This window comes from Ostrinia furnacalis, unplaced genomic scaffold (assembly GCF_004193835.3).
Source record: "Ostrinia furnacalis isolate ACB-3 unplaced genomic scaffold, ASM419383v2 OfSCF1534, whole genome shotgun sequence".
Lineage (NCBI taxonomy): Eukaryota > Metazoa > Arthropoda > Insecta > Lepidoptera > Crambidae > Ostrinia > Ostrinia furnacalis.
In genome coordinates this window covers 510,575-532,902 of record NW_021131773.1, presented here as the reverse complement: position 1 = coordinate 532,902, position 22,328 = coordinate 510,575, and the positions used below count along the sequence as shown (strand labels likewise).

The window sequence follows — 22,328 nt, the reverse complement described above, 5'->3', positions numbered from 1 at the left end:
TTCGCACTAATAGATGGCGCTATGAATGCCAGTTTTCACTAATAGATGGCGCTACTTGAAACTTACTCCCACCGATAGATGGCCTCTTTGAAAACTATTTGCAACAATTTTGAATTTGTGATAGCAGACAAAAAAATCAAGATCAAAATGATTTTTGTTTCATGAAGCTTGCCAAATCGAATATTTTGTAATAATTATTGTTTTTATTGTGGTATTTATATTGGTAACATTAAATTATGACAAACTGAAGTCTTTTTTTTTATTATTAAATTAATTGATAAGATTTGGTAAACTAATTTATTAACTAATCAAAAGACGAATCATTGACGGAGTTGTCTTCGGTTTCGCCGGTAGGTTGTGCTTGTACGACGAGAGCCGTGAAAGGACAGCACACTTCGTCGTCCAAGCAGGGGCTGTAACAAAATAAGAACTTTATTAACTTGCGACTCGTCTCGCTCGGGCTCCAGCTTCCCGCGGATATAGAGTGAAATATAAACTAACACAACATTATAAAAAAAAACCGTCCCCCGGACACGGCCTGAGCCGAGGTCCGAGCCTACCGTGGCGCCCTCATCAGGCCGCGTCCGTAGTCCCCTCGATCGATCGGGCCCACTAGAGTGAGCCCGCCGTAGGCTGGACTTTGGTCCAACACCGCGGTGGGCAACCCTCTAGTTGGTATCGCCACTGATCGGGCGCCTTATGCGCTCGATACGGCCCGATCGCGAACGTCGGTCTGCGACCGACGCGGACGAGCCTGCCCACACTCGGCCTCGTCGGCACGCGCACCGACGATCGCCAACGGCTAGAGTACCTTCTGTACTCGCCACTCTGCCCGGTGAAGCTGGAAAAGCTCCTCAAGCTACCAGCGCGCGTCCATTAAAAAAAAAAAAAAATAACATAAATCGGACTGAGGCATGAAGCTACAGATAAAAATGGAGGCCACACTCCGAATACCTACTTGAAGCACAAACTAAGTATCACTATCTCGCTCTCTGTGGGCAGACTCGCTCTTTCTAAATAAACAAAAAATATAAAATTGCTCAAATTCAATGAAACCAATGTAAAATCTTTATTTCTTGACATAGGTATCATTAAAAATGATAAGTGTAATTACTGGTAAAACGTTTTAGGAAGAAATTACTGTAAAAAATGTGAAAAATGTTTACAATGATCCAATGTCGGAAATCACGAAATAAACACTTACGCGTGGAATCTTATGTCACTTCCAGGACACCACGTACTACCGCAACCACGCACTACAAAATTTTGCACCAATTCTTGTGATAAAACAATGATTATTTCCTGTAAACAATCTCAAACGAAATTAACTGCTTAATAAACAAAATAGTAAACAACCGCCATGATGGGCCGGATTGGGCCGATGTTGCCACATGGTACCGATTACCCAGGAATTGGGATTGTAATTCCCTGATTCGCCAACACATTAAGCCTAAATGGCCGACAATTTCGTGATTTTTTATTTAACTAGGTAATCTTAGTTTCAAATATTAATTATTTATTTGTTTAACTTCTGATTTGGTTAGTGAATTGGCTATTTCGAAGAATTTACAAGGAGATTTAAATCAGAAGATAGCAATACTACAGTTCACACTAAAAAGAGAGGTAGGGCCGCAGAGAGCGAGATAGATATAAGTAGGTATTTGACTCAAGTTTTTGTTCCAACTTTGCCCTCCATTTTTATCTTTAGCTTCATGGACTGAGGGCCATATTGACGTAACCTGTCTGTTTAATCTGTGGTTTAGTTGTCAACTGTCTGTCAGTGTCACTTTCAGTCAATGTCACTTATTTGTGTGTTGTTTTTTCAATTTCTCCAAGTTTCGTGTCGATTTTTAAAGCAGATTTCAAAACTAATTTTGAATTAATAAGTCTAAAACCACAATAACAATGTCCACAGCTACTACGGACAACGAGGACGTGATGATTGTGGACAATAATGATACGGCTTTACTTACAAGTCTAGGCGATTTAGCTGGTAAGTTATTCTTCTTAAAAATCTCATAAATTATCGGCTTATTGTCTCCAAGTCTCGGTCAGATCTTTTACAAAAGCTGCTCTTTAAATTGCGTGGATATACCATGACGTGTTATTATTTTTCTGTATGGTATTTCATAATTTAACTTCGTACGCGTGGACCCTGTTTTACCTCTTTAGGGGTGGAGTTTCGTAAAATCCTTTCTTAGCGGATGTCTAAACCCTATAAGGAACCTACCTGCCAAATTTCAAGTTTGTAGGTGTTATAGTTTCTGAGATTTCGTGATTAATCAGTGAGTGGTATATTGCATAGATTTAGGCTGTATTTTGAGATAAAACATGCTATAATTGCTTTAGAATATGTTGGGAAACTTATCCCCGTATTCACAAACGATGCTTGCTTAAGTGAAGCAGCAAATTGAACGAATAGGGCTCTGTGATTTGTTCGTGTGTCACCCTGTGCGTCCATACCTCATAGTAATGTTTGTGAATACAGGCATAAGTGGTAGTTAGTAGGTTTATACTTAAGGACTCAAATGTAATGGGACTTATCCAAATTCCCACCACATTTTCCCATCACTGTAACTCCTATGCCTGTATAATACACCACTAAATTTTTATCACCGAAAAAATTTTAACATGTTATGTAGAAACGTGTGAAAAATTTAAAGCAAAAGAAAAATAAATGTTTTTCATAAAGTTAATTTTTTTATTAAATTTTCTTTAGTCCGTATTTTACGCGTCACAGCTGGGTCACTCCGCTGCTCGCTAGAGTAGTCGTACGCGCTCGCACGTTGCATCGATCTGTCTGTCTCGCTCACGCCTCGATCACGCTTCCAGTGTTATTATTACATACTTAGCTAACTTAGACCCTTTTGGAATTCTAATAAGTGTTACATTATCGTACGTAAATAGTGCTAGCGACGCGTGTGTCAATAAATTACCAATTTTAGGAGGATATTTTAAGTCACTTTATTTTACTCTTTTTTTTGCACAAATGGGATCAGTATCAATAACTCATTACCCAGAATTTTTTTTTCGGTGATTAAAATTTAGTGGTGTATACAGCAGGGGTGTCCAACTTGATTAGACAAGATCTACTGTTTACTAACGAAAAAACCCTGGGCCATCTATCACTTTGAAACTTAAATGAAATAGCATAGTTTAGTACACAATCATGTAGTATTTTTTGCCTTGCCACAATTGACTGGACTAAAATCGTGAGATCGACCGGCTACCGCTGAAACTAGCATGGCCTCCAATGAGCCCCAACCAGTAAAGGTTGAGTAGTCCCAGGGGTTATCTAACTGTCTTGGAATCTGCAACGAATTTAATCAGAAGAAATAAGAGGAGTTCAAATTAGAATCACCTCTCATAGTAAACTCATAAGCTTATCTTTAAAGTTCAATTACTTCATAGGAAATACAAAAAACTCATTTTATTTTTGCAAGTAGGCTCTTTTACACCTCCCAGTATTAACCCTACCACTGCTTCAGGACAATAAATGGGCCAGTGCTGAGAAGAAGCAGCGCAAGGAACTCAGTCACTATTGTCAGCCACCTTTTCAAGGGTTTACAGTCTTTAAAATATACATAGTTAATAAACATTATTTCTCTTCTTTACAGAAAAACCTCTCATAATGCTGTTTCTACGTCTCATAGGAAACGATACGAAGCAAAATACCGTTTTAACTAACGCCCAAATAATAGACATACTACAAAAAGAGTTTGAAATGGACATCGTGTACACACATGAATTGGAAGTAGAGATTTACCTGAACCTACTCAAGCGTTTCTTAAAAGATTGGCCTCAATGGGACGAGTTTGACTTCGACATAAACATATTGAAAGACCAAAAAAATATCGCCAAAATGAAAGATATGCTGCAAAGTAATTACGGAAGCCTCAAAAAGTACCTGCAGTCCATGTTAACGGCAGTCGATCCGATGCTCAAGAAAGTTATAAAAGAAGTAAATAAAAGCACTGTCAGAGAACCGACGACGACGTCAAACGACGAGGTGGCAATCGAAGTTAAATGCACAAGGCAACAGCTGAATGAATTGTTTTTCAGGCGGCCGCATCCGGAACAAAATAACACCATTTTCAACATTGAGCTTCCTTCGGAGAAAATCAGGTTGCAGCCTGTGGCTGTCCAATCTATTTTGAATTGGCCTGGAATACGAATAAGCATTTCGATTCCTGGATTAATGTACAAGCGAGAAATCAAGATGCCGTTAAAGCATTTATTGATCAATAAAAAACTAAACTACCCTCCTCCACCACTACAGGAGGCGAAGACAAATTACCAAGTCCGGACAGCCCGAATGACCAATCATGTAGACGTAAAAACGTTCTACGATATAATTCACAGGATTGGCAACGGGAAATACCGCAACCAAGACCTTATGGATAAAATTTGGATGCTGAGTGCATTGATCAAATCTGACCTAGAAGAAGCGCCGAAATACATTTACAGTCCGTCTAGCTACCGTCAGAATTTGAGCAAGTATCCGTATAAGAGATTGTTGTGTGCCGAAGTGAACTCAGATTCATTTTCTTCTAATAATTACGATTTGGTGCTTGAAGAGTCGGGAATACCTCAGCTTCAATACCATTTCATAAGGTTCAGCGACCCTGAGCTTGAAATAACTCAAGATGGGTCCTTTTTAAAACTTGAGTGTACGTTATGTGAGTGCATTTTCGCTGGGGCTTATATGTTTTCTATGATCCAGGCGCACTTCGAGTTCCATCGGGGTGAGAAAGATTATGAGTGTTCAGGTTGTCACGTTGTGTTTTCTATGGAGCAGTTGACGGCGTCAAAATGGCGGCATGTGTGTGATCATGACCTTTCAAAGTGAATAAATAATATAGTGATTTTAATTAAAATTTTTTATTTGCAAAATCCACAATCGCCAATCTTTTTCCTTATCGCGACTTTTTCCTTTTGAGATCAAATTCTGCATACATATTCTGAAATCACTACGCCACAAACTACGCCTAGGTCGGCGACGCCACAGACGCGTACTATGATGTAATAAACAACCCGCTCGAGTTTGCAAAATTTTGCACCTGGTGCCCGTGACGTCACATCAACGCTCTGGGACGAACGCGAGGAAGTGTGAGAGTCCAGACAGTTTAACTTTCCGCAGGGACAAACTTGACCAACCTACCCTATGACTTGCTACCAACCGGGCGATGCCGCGATGTGGAAACCATTGGGGGAGGCCTATATTCAGCAGTGGACGTCCTGTGGCTGAAATGATGATGTTTTACCTTCACTGGTTGGGTTATTAGCGGTCAAGCTGTAGATCCTGGCTGCACAGGAGTTGCAGCGGTGGAACGAAAGGTTAGTTAGTTTTGCAGGGCAATCGAAACTGCACAACTATTGTGGTTTATCTTCCTACTCCAACCACCTCAGATCCGCCCAGAAAGCAAGCAGCTTATCTAGGCTGCTACAGGCCTGTAGCGATGCTGGTGATGGGAACGAGAGGTGGGAATACTCCCGTGATACTGACCTGGTAAAATCAAGTGGCACATAGCTCGTAGAGCTGATGGCCGCTGGGGCAGGAAAGTTCTTGAGTGGCGACCACGAGCCGGAAGACGTAGCGCGGGCAGGCCTCCCACTACGTGTACCGACGATCTGGTGAAGGTCGCGGGAGGTGCCTGGATGCGAGCGGCGCATGACCTGTCTTCGTGGAAATCCTTGGGGGAGGCCTTTGTCCAGCAGTGGACGTCTTTCGGCTGAAACGAACGAATGAACTGACCTGGTATACCATTTAGGCTTATACAAGCTCAGGTCTATAGGTCCCACGCTGTGGTCGCAGTCCTGTCTCAGAACGCAGACGCCTTCGACGCGCTTCGCAGTCGAGCAGTTGCGTGGGGGCGGCGGTGGTGACATGGTTGTGGCTGGAAGGAAAGATTAGATAGATAAGTACAAACTGGTCGAGTTAACTGCGCATCTGGCAGCCGTGACGTCACGTCGACGCTCTGCCCCCTAGACAAGTGGCACTTGCGGGAGGTATTCCCATAATCACAAGGTCACAATCGGGGGAAGATGACACGATTCCCATCTTGGTAGTTCTTACCCCATCACTGTACAAGTACTTGTGTTTAACCCACTCATAACAAGCATTTATTTTAACTTGGTTCTAGGGGTTTCACAACCTCCTCTTTGTGGATGAAAATATACCTTCGAGATCAAAAGAAAACTTACTTTCAATTTCTTCAGCAGAGGTCACAGTTGAGGGTAGTTCAGCTTCTGTAGTGACGGCGACTGACCGCGACACTAGCGCCAACAACAAAACTGCCAAACTTCTAGAAAAAGAAATCATGAAGCTGTTTGTAGTCGGTCCTAAAAAAGAACACTAACACTAAGTATGAGGGAACAAAATAATAAAATGATAACTAAGTAGGTTCCTAAATTACCTAAGGAATACCATACCTAAGATAAGAATAAGTACCTACTTAAGCATAATTAACTGCTGCTAACCAAATAGGTACTTAATCTGGAAAACCACGCAGCTTTTTCCTTGATACGACTTTTCCTTGTGGTGTTTTTATACTGCAACTTTTAAGCTGATAGCTTAATCAGTTAATCAGTCAATAAACAAAACTTTATAACTTAATCGTAAACATTAAAAGCCCACCAAACTGTTGGCAAATAAAAAGTAAGCAAGTTGCAACTCACACACGGTCACAGAAACCATTTAATAGTCGGTAAGTAAGTAGGTAATTATATTATGTGCATAGTTTCATCTAGTATGTATCTAATCTTGTCTCGTCTAATTGATATTGTATTAAGTCATTACATTAATAAATACTTATGTAGGAATGCACTTAAAGACAGTTTGCACGCGATTTGTATGCAAATTCTTCGGAAACATAATTTGCTTGCGAGCGGATTGTATCTTTGTCGTTATGTGTTTGATTAAGTATATTTGCAACACAATTTGCAATATTTACATAATTTATACTCGTATTTACATGAGTAGGTATAAGGTAGGTAATTTTAACTAAGTTATGCACTCGCACTACTTGCGGGCTACAATATTATTGACAGTAAGTGTACTTAGCCTCTCGTCAAAGCAAAAAGAACTAAGTCACACACAACAGGAAAATAAGTAATTGGTTTAATTAAAGCGGACAATACTTAAGTAAAATGATCTTGTAAGGTATTATTAAAATAACTACTTAACGCGTTAATCCAAAATGTTTGTGCATACTTAAGTCTTACCTAGGTACTAGGTACGTAAGGTTAAAATCCACAAAATAAGGGTTCCTTGTCAGGACTAGGACTACGGAACCCTGAAAAGTTGCCTTCTCTTAGCATGTCCTAGCCTAGATTCTACTTATGTAGGAACTATCTTCAAAAGTGCTAAAATCTCAATTTCCGTGTCCCACGGCCCACCTAAGAATTGAACCCGTAGGTACCTCATTGTCGGCCGTTTGGTGTAGTGGTTCGAAACGGACTACTATTCCGGAGGTAGCGGGTTCGATTCCCGCACACACAGTACAAACATTTGTGTGCATGAACATATTTGTTTGTATTGGACTGGGTGTTTTCTATGTATAATAAGTAGGTATGTATTTACAAAAAAAAAGTATGTAAGTACGAGTATGTTTATATCCGTTGTCTAGTACCCATAGTATAAGCTTTGCTTAGTTTGGGACTAGAAGCGCAGTGTAAAATGTCCAAGGATATTTATTTATTTTATTTGTAACACTGCGTACAAAATTGCCAGTCTTTTGTTAAAACTTTATAAAAATAGTGAAAAATCAAACTTGTGATACTGCGAAAAATCAAATAAGTACGGCAAATTATTTCCAATATTTGCTTACAATGGATGTTTTGCATAAATCAATACTTAAGATTGGTATAATAAGTAGATAGTACCTTGACCTAACTGAGTCGTCTTTTACGAGTTACAAATGTTTCCACACATCTAAAATTAAAGACACTAACTTTGCAGAGTTTTTACAATATAACGAGCATTAATGATATTTATAAACTTATTATAATACGGTGATCCGGCTGATCCTCTGTCAGGACTGAGTGAGCCGACTTTTATCTATTTATCTTTGGTTTAATCTTTTTACAAATGGAAAGATTGTTTTTACAATACGTTTTAGGCCTTTTACAACTAGAAAAGTATAAATTTAATGCTTTCCAGGGGGTGCTCACTCAATCCATACGCACACAAATAATTTATTGTAAAGAATTCACTACCTACCTAATTAATTATTATTATTTGAAGTCGGTTAAAAATTACGATTATGACCCTCTGTCTTACTTAAGTAGCTCAGATCGAAGAGTAGTCGCCTGGCAAGGGAAAGGTCGTGGGTTCGATTCCCGCCTTAGGCAGTTCGTTTTTTCGAGTTATTTATAATTTACTTTTCTTATTAGACTTCTTACTAGACCGAATCTTTAATGAAGTACCTAACTAAGTAAAGATAATGGAAGCCGTAAGTAAAGGATGCCCATCTGAGAATCAAATGTACACACACACTAGACCTTAGAGTTGTTTATCTAACTTCAGTTTACGAGTTCAAGTTCAAAAGTGTATCTAAAGTACAGTCGACCGCACAATACTTATCTGTCAGTCTACAGTTTGTAAAGAAATAAGTAGGGCTTGTTCCTGCAGAGACACCCCGTTTATTGCAGGATCAATAAACGTTCACAGTTTCACACGAAAATCTTGTAGTGTCCCGCGAAAATCCGATACATTCGAATTACAAACACACTTATTAAGGCTGAGTTGCACCACCTAACTTTGACCGTAACTATACGATAACCGGTGTTTTTTGTATGGAGTTTGACAGATTTTTGACGTCTGTCAAAGTTAAAGTAAGATGGTGCAACTCAGCCACTCTCTAATCTGTGACTCAGCCTATGTGTAGTCACACAACAGTCCAGTTTTGCGGGACCCTGCATTAATTTACTGGAACCTGCAAAAATTGGATTGGGGCCGTGGGAACGAGCCTTTAGTTCAATCTCCGTCCACCGTTGGACTGATGTCGCCTCGTGTAACAAGCATTTGTATGGGATATATTTTATGTAAATAAACAATAAATAAACTTACAATAATCGAGACGCGTCCATCCTGCACGGTAGAAATCACAACACTAACGTTGTCACAAACAAATAAGTAATTATTTATGTCATTAGAAAACCAGATCATCGAGCGGATTTAAGGAAAAATTCTAAGATTTGAATAAAACAATACCCTTGTATAACTCCGACGTAGGTATTGACCGATGGCATTATGTTTTGGCGATTTTAATATGGATCTCAATCGGTGACCTACGTTTTGCTTGAGGTCATCAAAATATGTGTATTAGTTTGTATCTTCAAAAGGTCAATGCATTGACAGAATCGATTGACTTTTATAAATAACTAGCTTTCCGCCCGCGTGGAATTTTGTCTGTCACAGAAAAACTTTATCGCGCGCGTCCCTGTTTCAAAAACCGGGATAAAAACTATCCTATGTTCTTTCCCGGGACTCAAACTATCTCTATGCCAAATTTCATCAAAATCGGTTGCGAGGTTTAAGCGGGAAAGCGTAACAGACAGACAGACAGACAGACAGAGTTACTTTCGCATTTATAATATTAGTTGGGATTTTTCCTGTTACTTTTGCATGTTTTTGCCTGTAGTTACATTATTTATACAAGTATTTTATCCTGTATATGTACCTAAACTGTCTAAACCTAGGTGCCTATATACAGGGTGTCCCAGAATGGGTTTTATATTTTTTAGGGATAGTACATTAGTAGTGCTACCTCCCCTAGCAGTTTGATTCACCCATTCTGGGACACCCTGTACAATAAAATGAGTGGGGCGACTCGAGATCCGAGGAACGCGGGTTCGATCCCCGCCGCTCGACTATTGTGTATGAACCCACTCGTACCTAACACAAGCATATTTAGCTTACCAAGAGGGGTTAATGGGACAATTAGTAATTTGTGCAATACTTTAAACAAAACGGCAAAATTAAATGCTGCGAAGAAGCTCCACCTAAGAATTCACTTTGTTCGTTCGTTTCAGCCAAATGACGTCCACTGCTGGACAAAGGCCTCCCTCAAGGATTTCCATAATGACCGGTCCTGCGCTGCCCGCATCTAAGTTCTTCCCGCGACCTTCACCCGATCGTCGGTCCACTTATTGCTGCCTTCACTACGTCTTCCGGCCCGTGGTCGCCATTCATGAACTTTTCTGCCCCAACGTAGTATTCAAACTTGTACGTGTTTAGGCTAAGTTTTTATCTATACTTATAATAAACTGTAGAGAGGTCAATTCTGTACATGAAATATATTTTCAAAATAACTATCAGGGGGTGATTAGTGATCGATACTGATGCCAAAAATGCAATCAGTAAAATTTTTGTCTGTCTGTCTGTCTGTATGTTCCTTATAGAAACAAAAACTACTCAACGGATTGTAACGAAACTTGGTACAATTATTCTTCATACTCCTGGGCAGGTTATAGGATACTTAGGAATTCCCACGGGTACGGGAATTAGCAGGAAAATCCTTTTGTATGAAAAATCTAAACCGCTTAAGTTACACGCTTGAAATTTGGCATGCAGGTACCTTAGTAAACTTAAAGCTTAGTTACAACAGGATATTGCAAAATTCCCACGGGAACGGGAGTTAGCGGGAAAAAACATTTGTATGAAAAATCTAAACCGCTTAAGTTAGACGCTTGAAATTTGGCATGCAGGTACCTTAGTAAACTTAAAGCTTAGTTACAACAGGATATTGCAAAATTCCCACGGAAACGGAAGTTAGTGGGAAAAAACATTTGTATGAAAAAATCTAAACCGCGTAAGATAGACCCTTGAAATTTGGCATGCAGGTATCTTAGTAAACTTAAAGCTTAGTTACAACAGGATATTGCAAAATTCCCACGGGAACGGGAGTTAGCGGGAAAAAACATTTGTATGAAAAAATCTAAACCGCGTAAGATAGACGCTTGAAATTTGGCATGCAGGTACCTTAGTAAACTTAAAGCTTAGTTACAACAGGATATTGCAAAATTCCCACGGGAACGGGAGTTAGCGGGAAAAAAAATTGTATGAAAAAATCTGAACCGCCTAAGATAGATGAAGGGAGGGGGGGGGGGGGGTAAAACGAGATCCACGCGTACGAAGTCGCGGGCGGCCGCTAGTACAATCATAAATTTATTCTTATTCACTATCTGACGGTTAAATATATCACAAGTTATCTGGCAGATTAACTTACTGATAAGGTCAGGTTATTGTCTGGGTTGAAAATAAACATAAAACTTTATCAACATAATTTATTATTGTTTCAATTATTATTTACAATTATCACATCATTAATTATTGCGATAAACAAAATACAGACTAGATTTAAATATTACAATCACACACATACAGCATTAAATAATAACACAAAAATACAAAAAAAGGAATTTTGCAAGCATTAAATTCACAAAATTAGTGCTCCCGTTTTGTTCACCAGTTGGCGCTACTGTATAGTTCGCTTCATCCACGAAGACGCGCCCCACCATTCTTCCGCTAATGTTCGAGTGTTATCGGTACACGCTAAATGATCCATGAGTGCACACGCACACTACAATAATGCCTTACGGATTGCTCGGATCAAACTCCCCGCACCCCGCGCGACCGAGACCAAAAATTGCTGGGGCGCGTCTTCGTGGATGAATCGACCTGTACAGTAAGGTCACTGTCACTTGCTAGTGGCGCCAACTAGTGAACGATGAAGCGGTAGGAGGACTATCGCATTTGGTCTATTCCACTTTGATCACCTGGCTTTGATCACCCACGTGATCAAAGTGGACTTCCAGCGACAATTTAGTGTCATTTGATCACCCACGGATACGATGCCCTGGGTGATCAAAGTGGACTCCAGTTAAATTATTATTTTAGTGTCCTTTGATCAACAAACAAATCACACCTCTGAATAGTCACAAACAATGTCCAATAGTTGTACTACAAATTATGTTTTATAACATTTTTGATATTTTCTAAAACCTGCAACAAACAAATTGGACATGTATGTGACTATTCAGAGATGTAATTTATTTATAGGTGATCAAAGGAAACTAAAATATTAATTAAACTGAAGTCCACTTTGATCACTCAGGTCATTTTATCCGTGGGTGATCAAAGGACACTACATTGTCGCTGGAAGTCCACTTTGAACACCTGGGTGATCAAAGCCAGGTGATCAAAGTGGAATAGACCTCGCATTTGCACTCACCAGGATGGCGCCACTGTAGAGCAGGGTCATGTCAATCGCCAGTAGTGCAAACTGTTAAGTATAAACAATAGCCCTCATTCCATTAGCATTCAGAATAACTTTAGTCTGACATAAATCATCTTCATCAGAAATAGCAAGCAAATGTACATAATTTTAGATATAAGTACATAATATAATAATTATAATTCACAATACTGTGGACTTTACGAGATTTGTATTTATTTATTGGATAAGTTAATACACATTTTTTTCGCTTTCATAAAAATACGATATATTATTAATATTATAATTGTTTGACTTCAAATATACAGTATTAATGTACAGTCGACAGCACATCAAGCTACACATTTTCGTTGCAAAGTCGCCCCTATCGCAACTACGTAAGATACCACAGTGTTTACGTTGACGTGCTGTTGACCGTACAAAAACCAGTAGTAAAATTAAAATAAATGAGTATCTTTGAAAAGACGTCGCATTAAAGACGACGAAATATAAATAAGTAGCCGAAGGTGTGATTTGTATGTAGGTGATCAAAGGACACTAAAATAATAATTTAACTGGAGTCCACTTTGATCACCCAGGGCATCATATCCGTGGGTGATCAAAGGACACTAAATTGTCGCTGGAAGTGGACTTTGATCACCTGGGTCATCAAAGCCAGGTGATCAAAGTGGAATAGACCATTATGAAGCGTCACAAAATTACATTTTGTCTATGCATCCTCATCGTTGCCGCTGTCAGTCGATACCTCACCATTTCCTATGAATACTTCTTCTTGCGACAGATTTGGTATTTTCGCTTTACTATTTATCTGCAAAACTGACGCCATCGCCATTCCTGTCCCAAAACTGTACTCTATGGGCTTCAGGCTCTCATCTTCTTTGTCTGTGGACTTGTCTATGGATCTTCTGGTTGGATGATTCTTCTTTCTCGTCGCTCTATGCCTTCTGATGTCTTTTAGTAACGCCAGCTGTTTTTCTTTGTATAACTCATAGTCACTCTCTGATGATGAAGGTGACAGTTCTAAGTCTCTTTTGGAGAATTTGTATGTGCTCACTTGGAATCTATGGTTTGTGTTGACTTGGTTGTTGTCTATGGCCGGACCGGCCTCGATGTCGCTTGTTTCTGACATACAAATTGGATCAAGTTCTTTATCTTTATGTATTTCTAACGCTGGTACATATTTACACCATTTCGTTACACAATAGTCACATTCTTCTTTGGTTAGAGAAATGAGTTTGCTCTTTAAATTCAGTTTGGAGTTCGCTTCGTAAAAAGGTTTGGATATTTCATCTTCGCGTTGATACTTTTTGGTTTTTAACGCGTACTTTTTCTTTTTATCACCTTTGCTTATCCTATAATTTCGAAATAAGTTCTTTTTCGGTGGATCCTTTTTAATTTTGGTTATGTAACCTTTTTTTACGATATAATCATCGTAGTTTATTTGTCTAGGGAATTCTGGCACTATATCTTTCAATTCTGGCATCGTTTTGGCTAACGCTTGCCTTTCTCTCTCCCTCATCACGTCCTCTCTTTTCCCCAGCTTTCTTTTCAGCTCTTTCAGGACAATCTTCGTTGTTTCCTTCTCTTTCTTTCCTGGACCGGTTGTGACGTCATCAGCCGGTGTTGCCACGTCATCGTCCTCCGTTTTGACGAAGTAGAACACTTCGTCTTTAACTTCTGGTATTTTATCATCAATTTTAATAACATTTTCATCGTCAGTAGGACTCTTTTCTTCAATCCGAACCTCTTTTTCTGAACCATCGACTTTATTTCTTAATTTTTTGAGCCTAATTTGCGAATTCTGCATTGTATTCAAACATTTAGTGATATCATCAATGATTTCATCTATATCTTTATTCAATACAGTCAAATCTAACTCTTGCTTATTCAATGCACACGAATCCAAAAAAACATCTAACGCTTCACACTTATTCCCCACAAATTTCAATTCTAAATTCGTTCTGGCAACCCCGTTGTGTATGTCACTGTACGCCCAACTATCCAACATGGCCGCCCCTGGTTTTTTGACTACATTTCTATCGTTATTTCCAAAGTTTCTTAGCAACCTGTACATGCGTTCAAGAGCCTCGTAGTTTTGCTTGAATTCTTCGTACAAATGGCTCAATAGGACTGTGTGTATCCAGTAGATTCGTTCGTTGAAGTTTTTGTATATCTTCTGAGCGTGGACTGGCGGTATGAAATGAGCCATAGCGATGTGTTTTAGCAATGTAGATTGGACTACTAAGAACGCGTGGTGGATTTTCTGTGGACAAAAGTATTTCGTTAGTGTTATTTGAATATTCACAAAATAAATAAATGTGAATGATTTTTCAAAAATAAGCTTTCATAGTCGCTTAATACTATAAATATGCGGTTCGAATAAAATTGATTGGTTTTCGATCTTCTGATGGGTGAATAAGGTTCAATTTATGGTGGCAATATATAGGGTGTCCCGTAAATAGGGGACAACCTTCCTGTCACATATTCTATACATCGTGGATTCGAGGTGACCAACATTTGTTCTATGACTTTTAAACATGCATATTTATTTTTTATTTCAGCCCTCTCCCCCAATGATTTCCATGTTTTACAAATTCAATCGGTTCTGTGATTTTGTATGGGAAGACGAGTTATTTTTATACAGCAAAAGTCATAGAACAAAACGTTTTTCACCATAATGTATAGAGTATGTGGTAGTTAGGTTCCCAAGTAGCAAAATCTGGTACTATAAAAGACCTGAGAACGTTTTAGAACGTGCTAATATTAGTGTTCATGATTGGCACTACATTCGTTAAACGTTTACATAACCCCGAATAGGCTCTAGCTAGTTTTATCACTGATTTATTATATAAAAGGCTGTCACAGTTTTAAAATTGTCCTTGATTTACGAGACACCCTGTATTTGCCAGAGCCTTATAAAAGCTTGTAAAAGCAACTAACCATCAAATCGTTGCCGGCGTCGTCAGCCACCGCCGCCCAAGCGACGTCCGCTCGGAGCCACGGCGCGTTGCCGAGCAGCGCCGCCGATGCTCGCGATAGAAGCAGAGCCAATGATCGCTGCTGACGGCATAGGAGCGCGCGGGTGTTCTCGATGGCGGACGATATTGATCCACTAGGAGAGAGTATATAGTTTTGAGTGGACTCTTACGACTTCTGTTGGATCAAAATTGCTCAATACTATGCTAATCCTGTTTTAAATGAGCAGCCCAGTGCAAATAATGGGTAAAAAGACAAGCAGCGCTAGCGACGAGGGCTACCGGAATAACACAGCGCTAGTTTTATCAATGACGGACGATATTGACACGCTAAAAGAGAGTATAGCCATAACAGGACGCTATAAAGACTCAGACACATTCATAGAGTCTCCTATACTATAACAGTCCACTGGATAGAAGACAATAAAGCCATGAGAGAAGACGCTACTAATAATACTGAGACACATGTAGAAGCAACTAGACACAAAAAGTGTTGTTCTCGATGGCGGACGAAATTGAGCCACTAGGAGAGAGTATATAGTTTTGAGTGGACTCTTAAGACTTCTGTTGGATCAAAATTGCTCAATACTATGCTAATCCTGTTTTAAATGAGCAGCCCAGTGCAAATAATGGGTAAAAAGATAAGCAGCTCTAGCGACGAGGGCTACCGGAATAACACAGCGCTAGTTTTATCAATGACGGACGATATTGACACGCTAAAAGAGAGTATAGCCATGACAGGACGCTATAAAGACTCAGACACATTCATAGAGTCTCCTATACTATAACAGTCCACTGGATAGAAGACAATAAAGCCATGAGAGAAGACGCTACTAATAATACTGAGACACATGTAGAAGCAACTAGACACAAAAAGTGTTGTTCTCGATGGCGGACGAAATTGAGCCACTAGGAGAGAGTATATAGTTTTGAGTGGACTCTTAAGACTTCTGTTGGATCAAAATTACTCAACACTACTAATCCTGTTTTAAATGAGCAGCCCAGTGCAAATAATGGGTAAAAAGATAAGCAGCGCTAGCGACGAGGGCTACCGGAATAACACAGCGCTAGTTTTATCAATGACGGAAGATATTGACACGCTAAAAGAGAGTATAGCCATGACAGGATGCTATAAAGACTCAGGCACATTCATAGCAGTCTCCTATACTATAACAGTCACGGCGCGTTGCCGAGCAGCGCCGCCGATGCTCGTGAGAGAAGCAGATCCAATGATCGCTGCTGACGGCACAGGAGCGCGCGGGTGTTCTCGATGGCGGACGATATTGAGCCACTAGGGCAAAAATAGAGGCGTAAAAGGGCCCTAAAGACTCAGGACACATTATAGCAGTAAAAAAAAAACATTATGCAGAACAAGTAGCCTTTTCACAAGCTTTTATTTGACTTCACTTGTTAGTATGTGTAGGACAATCGTGCAACTGAATATAAGACCAGTTTTCCTCAACCGATTGAGCTGAAATTTGGTATTACTTATGTAAGTACGATGACAATGCAATGTTATGGTACCATTGAGCTGGTGTGATGATGGAGTCTGAAGGTGGCCATAGGAACTCCTAAACGAAACGGCGGAATCGCATCGAGTTTGGCTTCGCCAACACTAGATAGTACACGAGAACACCCGAGCGCGCGAACATTCGTACACGTACACATCTAAGCGTGCAGTGCCTCGTATTCGCGAGCAATTTGGCACAAAATAACTTTTATGAGCTATGTTTGGAGGAGCCCTATTATACCAAGAGGCAAACGGAATAACTTATACTCACAGTTGAGCATGCAGCGCAGCGTATTCCTTCAAGCACGCGGCGGCTCGGCGAGCGAGCGCAAGGTAATCGCGCATGATCGCGAGCAGGCTCGCGAGCGAACCGCGAATGAGCGCCCGGTGCACAGCTCGGATTGCCACTGGTATGCTGACGTAGGCCGCTATGTTGAGCAGTACGGAGCGGTTGAGGCTGGAACAAATACAAATCACCACATAGTATAAAACAAAGTTGCTTTCCGCTGTCTGTCTCTATGTATGCTTAGATCGTTAAAACTACGCAATGGATTTTGATGCGGTTTTTTTTAAATAGAGTGATTCAAGAGGAAGGTTTATATGGTATGTTTAGGGGTCATCCATAAAGTACGTCACACGTAAAGAGGGGGGGAGGGGGTCGACAAAGTGTGACATGGTGTGACAAGGGGTGGGAGGGGTCCTAAGTTTCGTGACATCACATTTCAAAATCTAATATATCTAGAGGTACTAATCGCGTAATTTGAAATATAAATTAAACTAAAAAATACCCCCATCACTTAAGCACAACTCCGTCGAAGTCGAAAACCTAGGAGAGTCTTAATGGGCAACCAATGAAGCCATTAAATCAATAAAATCTTTTGTAGGAATTATTTCAGATTTAAAATCTAATTCTACTGGCCTATAATGCCGCTAAACGCACCGTACCTCGCGCGTGATTTTATTGTTTCTATTTGTTGCTATTTATTTGTTAATTTAATAATTTTTCGATGTGAAATTGCAAAACTTGTGACGTCACACTATGGAGGGGGGGGGGGGGTCTCAGAAATGTGACCACCTGTGACAAGCACGGGGGAGGGGTCAAAAAATCATGAAATTCGTGTGACGTACTTTATGGATGGCCCCTTAGCACCCGTGAGAAACCGGGGCGGGTCGCTAGTAATATTATATACTAGAACATTTTGAGTACATCTTAAGTCTCGCCGACGTTTGACGTCACAAAAACACCCTCCCGTGCATCTCTCATACCTCAGGCACTTGACTTAGTTATTTATTTATTTGGCTATCAACATGAGATACAGTATTAAATGTATGCGCTACAACTGTAACTTTACAGACACATTAAGGTAAAAACCGTGGCACCTTATGCAATTGCGATTGGGGTGATTTTGCAATAAATGCTTATCCTATAACTTACTGTTTTGTGGATTCTCTAATGTGTGGAAAGTTGGAAACACAGACTGCCATCTATTTTAAAAACTCAAGAAAAGACTTAAAACACTCACTGTCTAGGAGGGAAGGCAGCCACGCACTTATAATTTATTAATATAAATTAAGAATAGTGTTGGACCGAGGATACTGCCTTGCGGGACACCGTAGTTACATGGAGCAGACTTGCTGTGATACTTATCTACGCTCACAATATGACGTCGACGTGTCAAGTCTTAGAACCAAGAGTGTATGTACTATGTCTCTAATCTAACACCTGAACTCTCTAGCTGAGCGAATAATAGCGAGATAGATACAGTGTCGAAGGCTTTCTGGAGATCCAAAAATACTCCAACGCAACAATTACCCCCGTCTAGGTACTTCTCGTCTAAGACACTACTTACAATGACTACTTTTCTTCGCGTCGCGTCGTATCGTATCACGCGCTTGTCGCACATAGGACAATAGTGTTATGGTTGGAAAAATTACATATTCTTATCATAGTACATATAGCCTGACCAGGAACATAAAAACCCTGGCATAGAGGCGCGGCAATTGCATTTGATATTGCAACACTGAGTACAGTCATACCTGTGTTAAATTAATAAGCTAACTTTATGTATCAGGATTCAGGATTACGGGCTAATTTGATATTTTTATAAATTAACGAAAAAATATTATTATAGGTAACCTGGTTTAAATAAATAAAATGAAATTATCAATCGAGCTAGTAGGATTTATTTTATTATTCATCAATAATCAAATTCAGAACTTGAATATTCAACTGCAATGTCTGCTCATGAACGCTGCAAACTCGGTACTTCTTTCCCAATTCCATAAAATTCAACACTTAGAAAGTGACAAATTTTTTAAAAATAGGTAGTTGAAACAAACCACAGCTAATTTTCATAGTGGACTGTACTATACGATAAACATGTCAGTCAATTTGACGATCTTTGTCGGAAACATTATTCAATGAAAATATTGTCCGAACCCTTAATATTTCTCTTCGACAAATACTTTAACATATTGTGAACCACTTTTCTTTAAAGACTATAAAAAGATTTTAGCAATTTTATTCACAAAATCAATTGCGCACATATAAAATAAAGTTTGTTTACACTTTGACAGCAATAGACTGACACGCAAGGTGACATGTCAATGAAGTTTTCAGTTACTGTTGCCATTAAAAGAAATTAGTACCATTAGTTTTCCGCAACATGGCGAGGGTTTTTATGTTCCTGGTCAGGCTATACTTACTGTTTTGTGGTTTCTTTAATGTGGCAGCAAAATTTGTGGTAGGCTATTTAAATAGTAGAAAAATGGACAAAAACACTCACTGTCTCGGCGGGAAGGCAGCCACGCACACAGCGACGGCAGTCAAAGACACGGCCCCCTCTCCTCCCGTGAGCCAACCGCCTCGGCGCCCCCCCGCGGCGCTCCACACCGCAGTAGGGCAGGGAGTCTCCTGCTCCACTTCTACGCTGTCCTCTCGGAAGAGAAGGCCGCTCTCGAGGATCGAAATGATGTGCTGCCGGTTGTTTATTAGCTGGAAGAGATGATGTCATTTCATTAATATTTACTTACACATTTATGCACATAAATATTGCTATTTTTTTTTACTAAAATATTGTTATCTTCCCACATCAAGTGAATTTTTACAATTTTTGTTAGAAATAAAGATCTTAATAAAGATTTTTTTTGTATAATTTCTTAATTTCTTGAATCACGAAAAATTGATTCTGTTGCATGCTGATATGGTATGATGTAGCTGAACAATATAAATTTTTATGTGACCTAGATATGTACCTCCATTATGCAATAAATGATTTTGATTTGATTTGATTTCATTTAAACCACGAGTTAATGCCAACAGACCTTCTCTATCAGTCAACTGTTGTTTAGGCAGATGCAAATTCAGAACTCAATTACATCACAGTGGGTGTTTGCAAACATTTGTAAAACCCGGCGTCAATGACGCTGGGTCATATTGACCCGAGGCATTTTCAAACGTTCATAATTTTTTTTTGCGTCCATTTTGTGGTTCGAGCGTTCGTATAGCTGGAGATAGAACCTCCCTAAATCCATTCCGTTAGTTAACGTATTGTGACTCCGCTTGCGTAGCGAGATACACAGGCTTCAAATTAAAACGGGTCATTATGACCCGGCGTCATCGGTGGCGCGGTGATTTTGTGACTTACTTTTATTCGCTTATTTTGTGTTTAGTGCTAGTTATGTTGTTCTTTTTTAAGTTTTAGTCAAACTGTCTTTGTTAAATGACCCAGCAAGAATGTAGCGTTGCTGGAAGAGTCGGATTCCGAAATTGAAGAATTTCAGGCTGTAATAGCCAGAACTTAAAAATGGCAACGAATGTGAAAAAGACGCAAGTAATGGGGACTCAGTCTTCGGCTAATCTCGAACTTGCATTAGTACGACGCCGGCAAGTGCGTCATACCACATTTACATGCCCAGACCATTTGATTACATACTGCACCAGTTGCAGCAGTTCCATGGCTCTGAATGATGAAGTAGAAAACTGATCTCATTGTATCTGCATATAAAAAGTTGATTTTATCTCTTTTTCACTATATAACATTGTTGATTCCCATTTATACTAAAAATCTTTACCAAAAACAACAAATATAGACTTAAATGTATTTCTATACGTGATTTTTTCATGTTTTGTTTAAAAATTCATAAAAAAATATTTATTTCATGTATTCGTTTTATTTTTGTTTTATTAGCTCAGTAAAGAACCCTATATACATAGACAGTAATTAAAATTAAGATTACTTGTACAATTTCCTGAAAAATGATCGATGAAATATGGGTCAATATGACCCGGGGTCATCGTCTTTGCAATTATTTTCACGTCATTGGCGCCGGGTTAATAAATCTGTAAAATGTTACTTTGATAACTCAAGAAAATTACAATAGTGAAATAAACTAAAAAGTTAAGGTATTAGATAGAATATCATCAGTATATGAATAACAATTAACCATGACTGTGTGATGTTATGGTTGTGGTGTAGGTAAACCTATTGTGTTCACTTCAGTGCAGTTAGGCAGAGAAAGTAAAAGTGAAGCTACCCCTAGCGGAAAAAACTGGTAATAATTGTCTGTATTTAAAAGAGAAAAATTACGTTTTTAATTACAAATGATTACCATATTGGGCCTAAACTTCATAGCAATCCATCTCCTTGACAGGATTGGAGGGGAGAAATCTTGCTTAGTGTAAAGTGCCATCTGAAAACATTGAAATATTATAAGTGTAACATAATTAGAACCTGAAAACCGAAAATAGTTTACTAGACTGCTTACAATGGTCGGGTTAATAGTTTGAAGGTAAAATAATAGCACACTTCTAGTAGGAATTCTGTAAAATTTGATAATATAGACTTAGCTTTAGTGCCTAAAAATCTTTCAGATGAACTAGAAATCACATCTCATCTCACACAAGCCGACTAATATTTATGATGTAGACATTTATTATGGTACTAAATAGATGTTATTGACTGTTTGAAGTACCTTATGGTAGTAATAACAGTTTTAATTTATTTTCACTCTCATTTTGAGAATCTAACCTAACTTAGTAACAAGTTAAACTTTTACATATTTTATATCGAATTAATCGCAATTTACTTATAACTTACATCCTGAAATTGTTCTTAAAATACATAAAATGAAACTAAAGGTTGAATAAAAACGTAAAACGCATTAAAATCGGCGAAAGTTGAGTAACGTAAGCTGACTCATGTTTATTTACGGAAAAAGCGATTTACTCAATTTCTAATTATTGAGACAATACCTTGAGATTAATAAGTAATTGATGATGTCATAATAATATATCAGTTTATTACAATTTCTAGTTTTTAGATAAATTTTAGCACTGCACTGTTTTGAAATTTTTGACATTAGCTTTCATGTCACGTTTACGAAGCCGGTAAAATTTTACTTAGCGGATGAGTCGTTCAAGCAAGTTAGTTGTAAATAAAATAAATTATTAGCACTAACATTTTAAAAGTTTTAGAAAATCAAGAGATTGTAGTCCACGCGAGCTTAGCAAAGCCGCCGGGTAGAAAGTTTTTAAACATAAATCCGTACCGCGCGGGAATAACTTGACATCTCGACATGCACTTTTTTTTTTATTAGCTTAAA

At 39.0% G+C, this 22,328-nt stretch overlaps 3 protein-coding genes across 4 annotated transcripts; 1 reads left to right on the top strand and 2 right to left on the bottom strand.

The window, feature by feature from the left end:
• Positions 1 to 245: 245 nt before the first annotated feature.
• LOC114353013 (uncharacterized) lies at positions 246 to 9,182 on the bottom strand. 2 transcript variants are annotated; one of them, XM_028304810.1, is made up of 4 exons: positions 9,071 to 9,182; positions 6,205 to 6,305; positions 5,756 to 5,897; positions 246 to 413 (listed from the first exon to the last, which is right to left on the bottom strand). In XM_028304810.1, exons 1-4 carry the CDS (start codon positions 9,088 to 9,090, stop codon positions 305 to 307), a joined length of 372 nt encoding a protein of 123 aa, XP_028160611.1. In that variant the 5' UTR covers positions 9,091 to 9,182; the 3' UTR covers positions 246 to 304. The 2 variants fall into 2 exon arrangements, with proteins under 2 accessions (XP_028160611.1, XP_028160610.1); XM_028304809.1 differs by lacking the exon at positions 9,071 to 9,182 and adding an exon at positions 8,432 to 8,487.
• LOC114353012 (uncharacterized) lies at positions 1,743 to 4,872 on the top strand. Its single transcript, XM_028304808.1, has 2 exons — positions 1,743 to 1,993; positions 3,618 to 4,872. The coding sequence occupies exons 1-2, from the start codon at positions 1,906 to 1,908 to the stop codon at positions 4,847 to 4,849; spliced, it is 1,320 nt and encodes a 439-aa protein (XP_028160609.1). The 5' UTR covers positions 1,743 to 1,905; the 3' UTR covers positions 4,850 to 4,872.
• A 3,690-nt stretch (positions 9,183 to 12,872) lies between the features above and the next one.
• LOC114353032 (uncharacterized) lies at positions 12,873 to 22,094 on the bottom strand. The gene is made up of 6 exons (XM_028304840.1): positions 21,979 to 22,094; positions 21,336 to 21,416; positions 19,511 to 19,719; positions 16,996 to 17,181; positions 15,180 to 15,351; positions 12,873 to 14,502 (listed from the first exon to the last, which is right to left on the bottom strand). Exons 2-6 carry the CDS (start codon positions 21,414 to 21,416, stop codon positions 12,949 to 12,951), a joined length of 2,202 nt encoding a protein of 733 aa, XP_028160641.1. The 5' UTR covers positions 21,979 to 22,094; the 3' UTR covers positions 12,873 to 12,948.
• Between the last annotated feature and the right edge of the window lie 234 nt (positions 22,095 to 22,328).

Excerpts from the sequence above, each read along its gene's own strand:
- LOC114353012 (XM_028304808.1), top strand. The coding sequence starts at position 1,906 with ATGTCCACAGCTACTACGGACAACGAGGACGTGATGATTGTGGACAAT. Across the intron at positions 1,994-3,617 it reads AAGTCTAGGCGATTTAGCTG|AAAAACCTCTCATAATGCTG; the intron begins GTAAGTTATTCT and ends TCTTCTTTACAG.
- LOC114353013 (XM_028304809.1), bottom strand. The coding sequence starts at position 8,472 with ATGGGCATCCTTTACTTACGGCTTCCATTATCTTTACTTAG. Across the intron at positions 6,306-8,431 it reads CTTCCATTATCTTTACTTAG|AAGTTTGGCAGTTTTGTTGT; the intron begins TTAGGTACTTCA and ends TTCTTTTTCTAG. Across the intron at positions 5,898-6,204 it reads CTCTGCTGAAGAAATTGAAA|CCACAACCATGTCACCACCG; the intron begins GTAAGTTTTCTT and ends CTTTCCTTCCAG.
- LOC114353032 (XM_028304840.1), bottom strand. The coding sequence starts at position 21,416 with ATGGCACTTTACACTAAGCAAGATTTCTCCCCTCCAATCCTGTCAAGG. Across the intron at positions 15,352-16,995 it reads GCTGCGCTGCATGCTCAACT|TGGATCAATATCGTCCGCCA; the intron begins GTGAGTATAAGT and ends ACTCTCTCCTAG. Across the intron at positions 14,503-15,179 it reads ACGCCGGCAACGATTTGATG|AAAATCCACCACGCGTTCTT; the intron begins GTTAGTTGCTTT and ends TTTTGTCCACAG.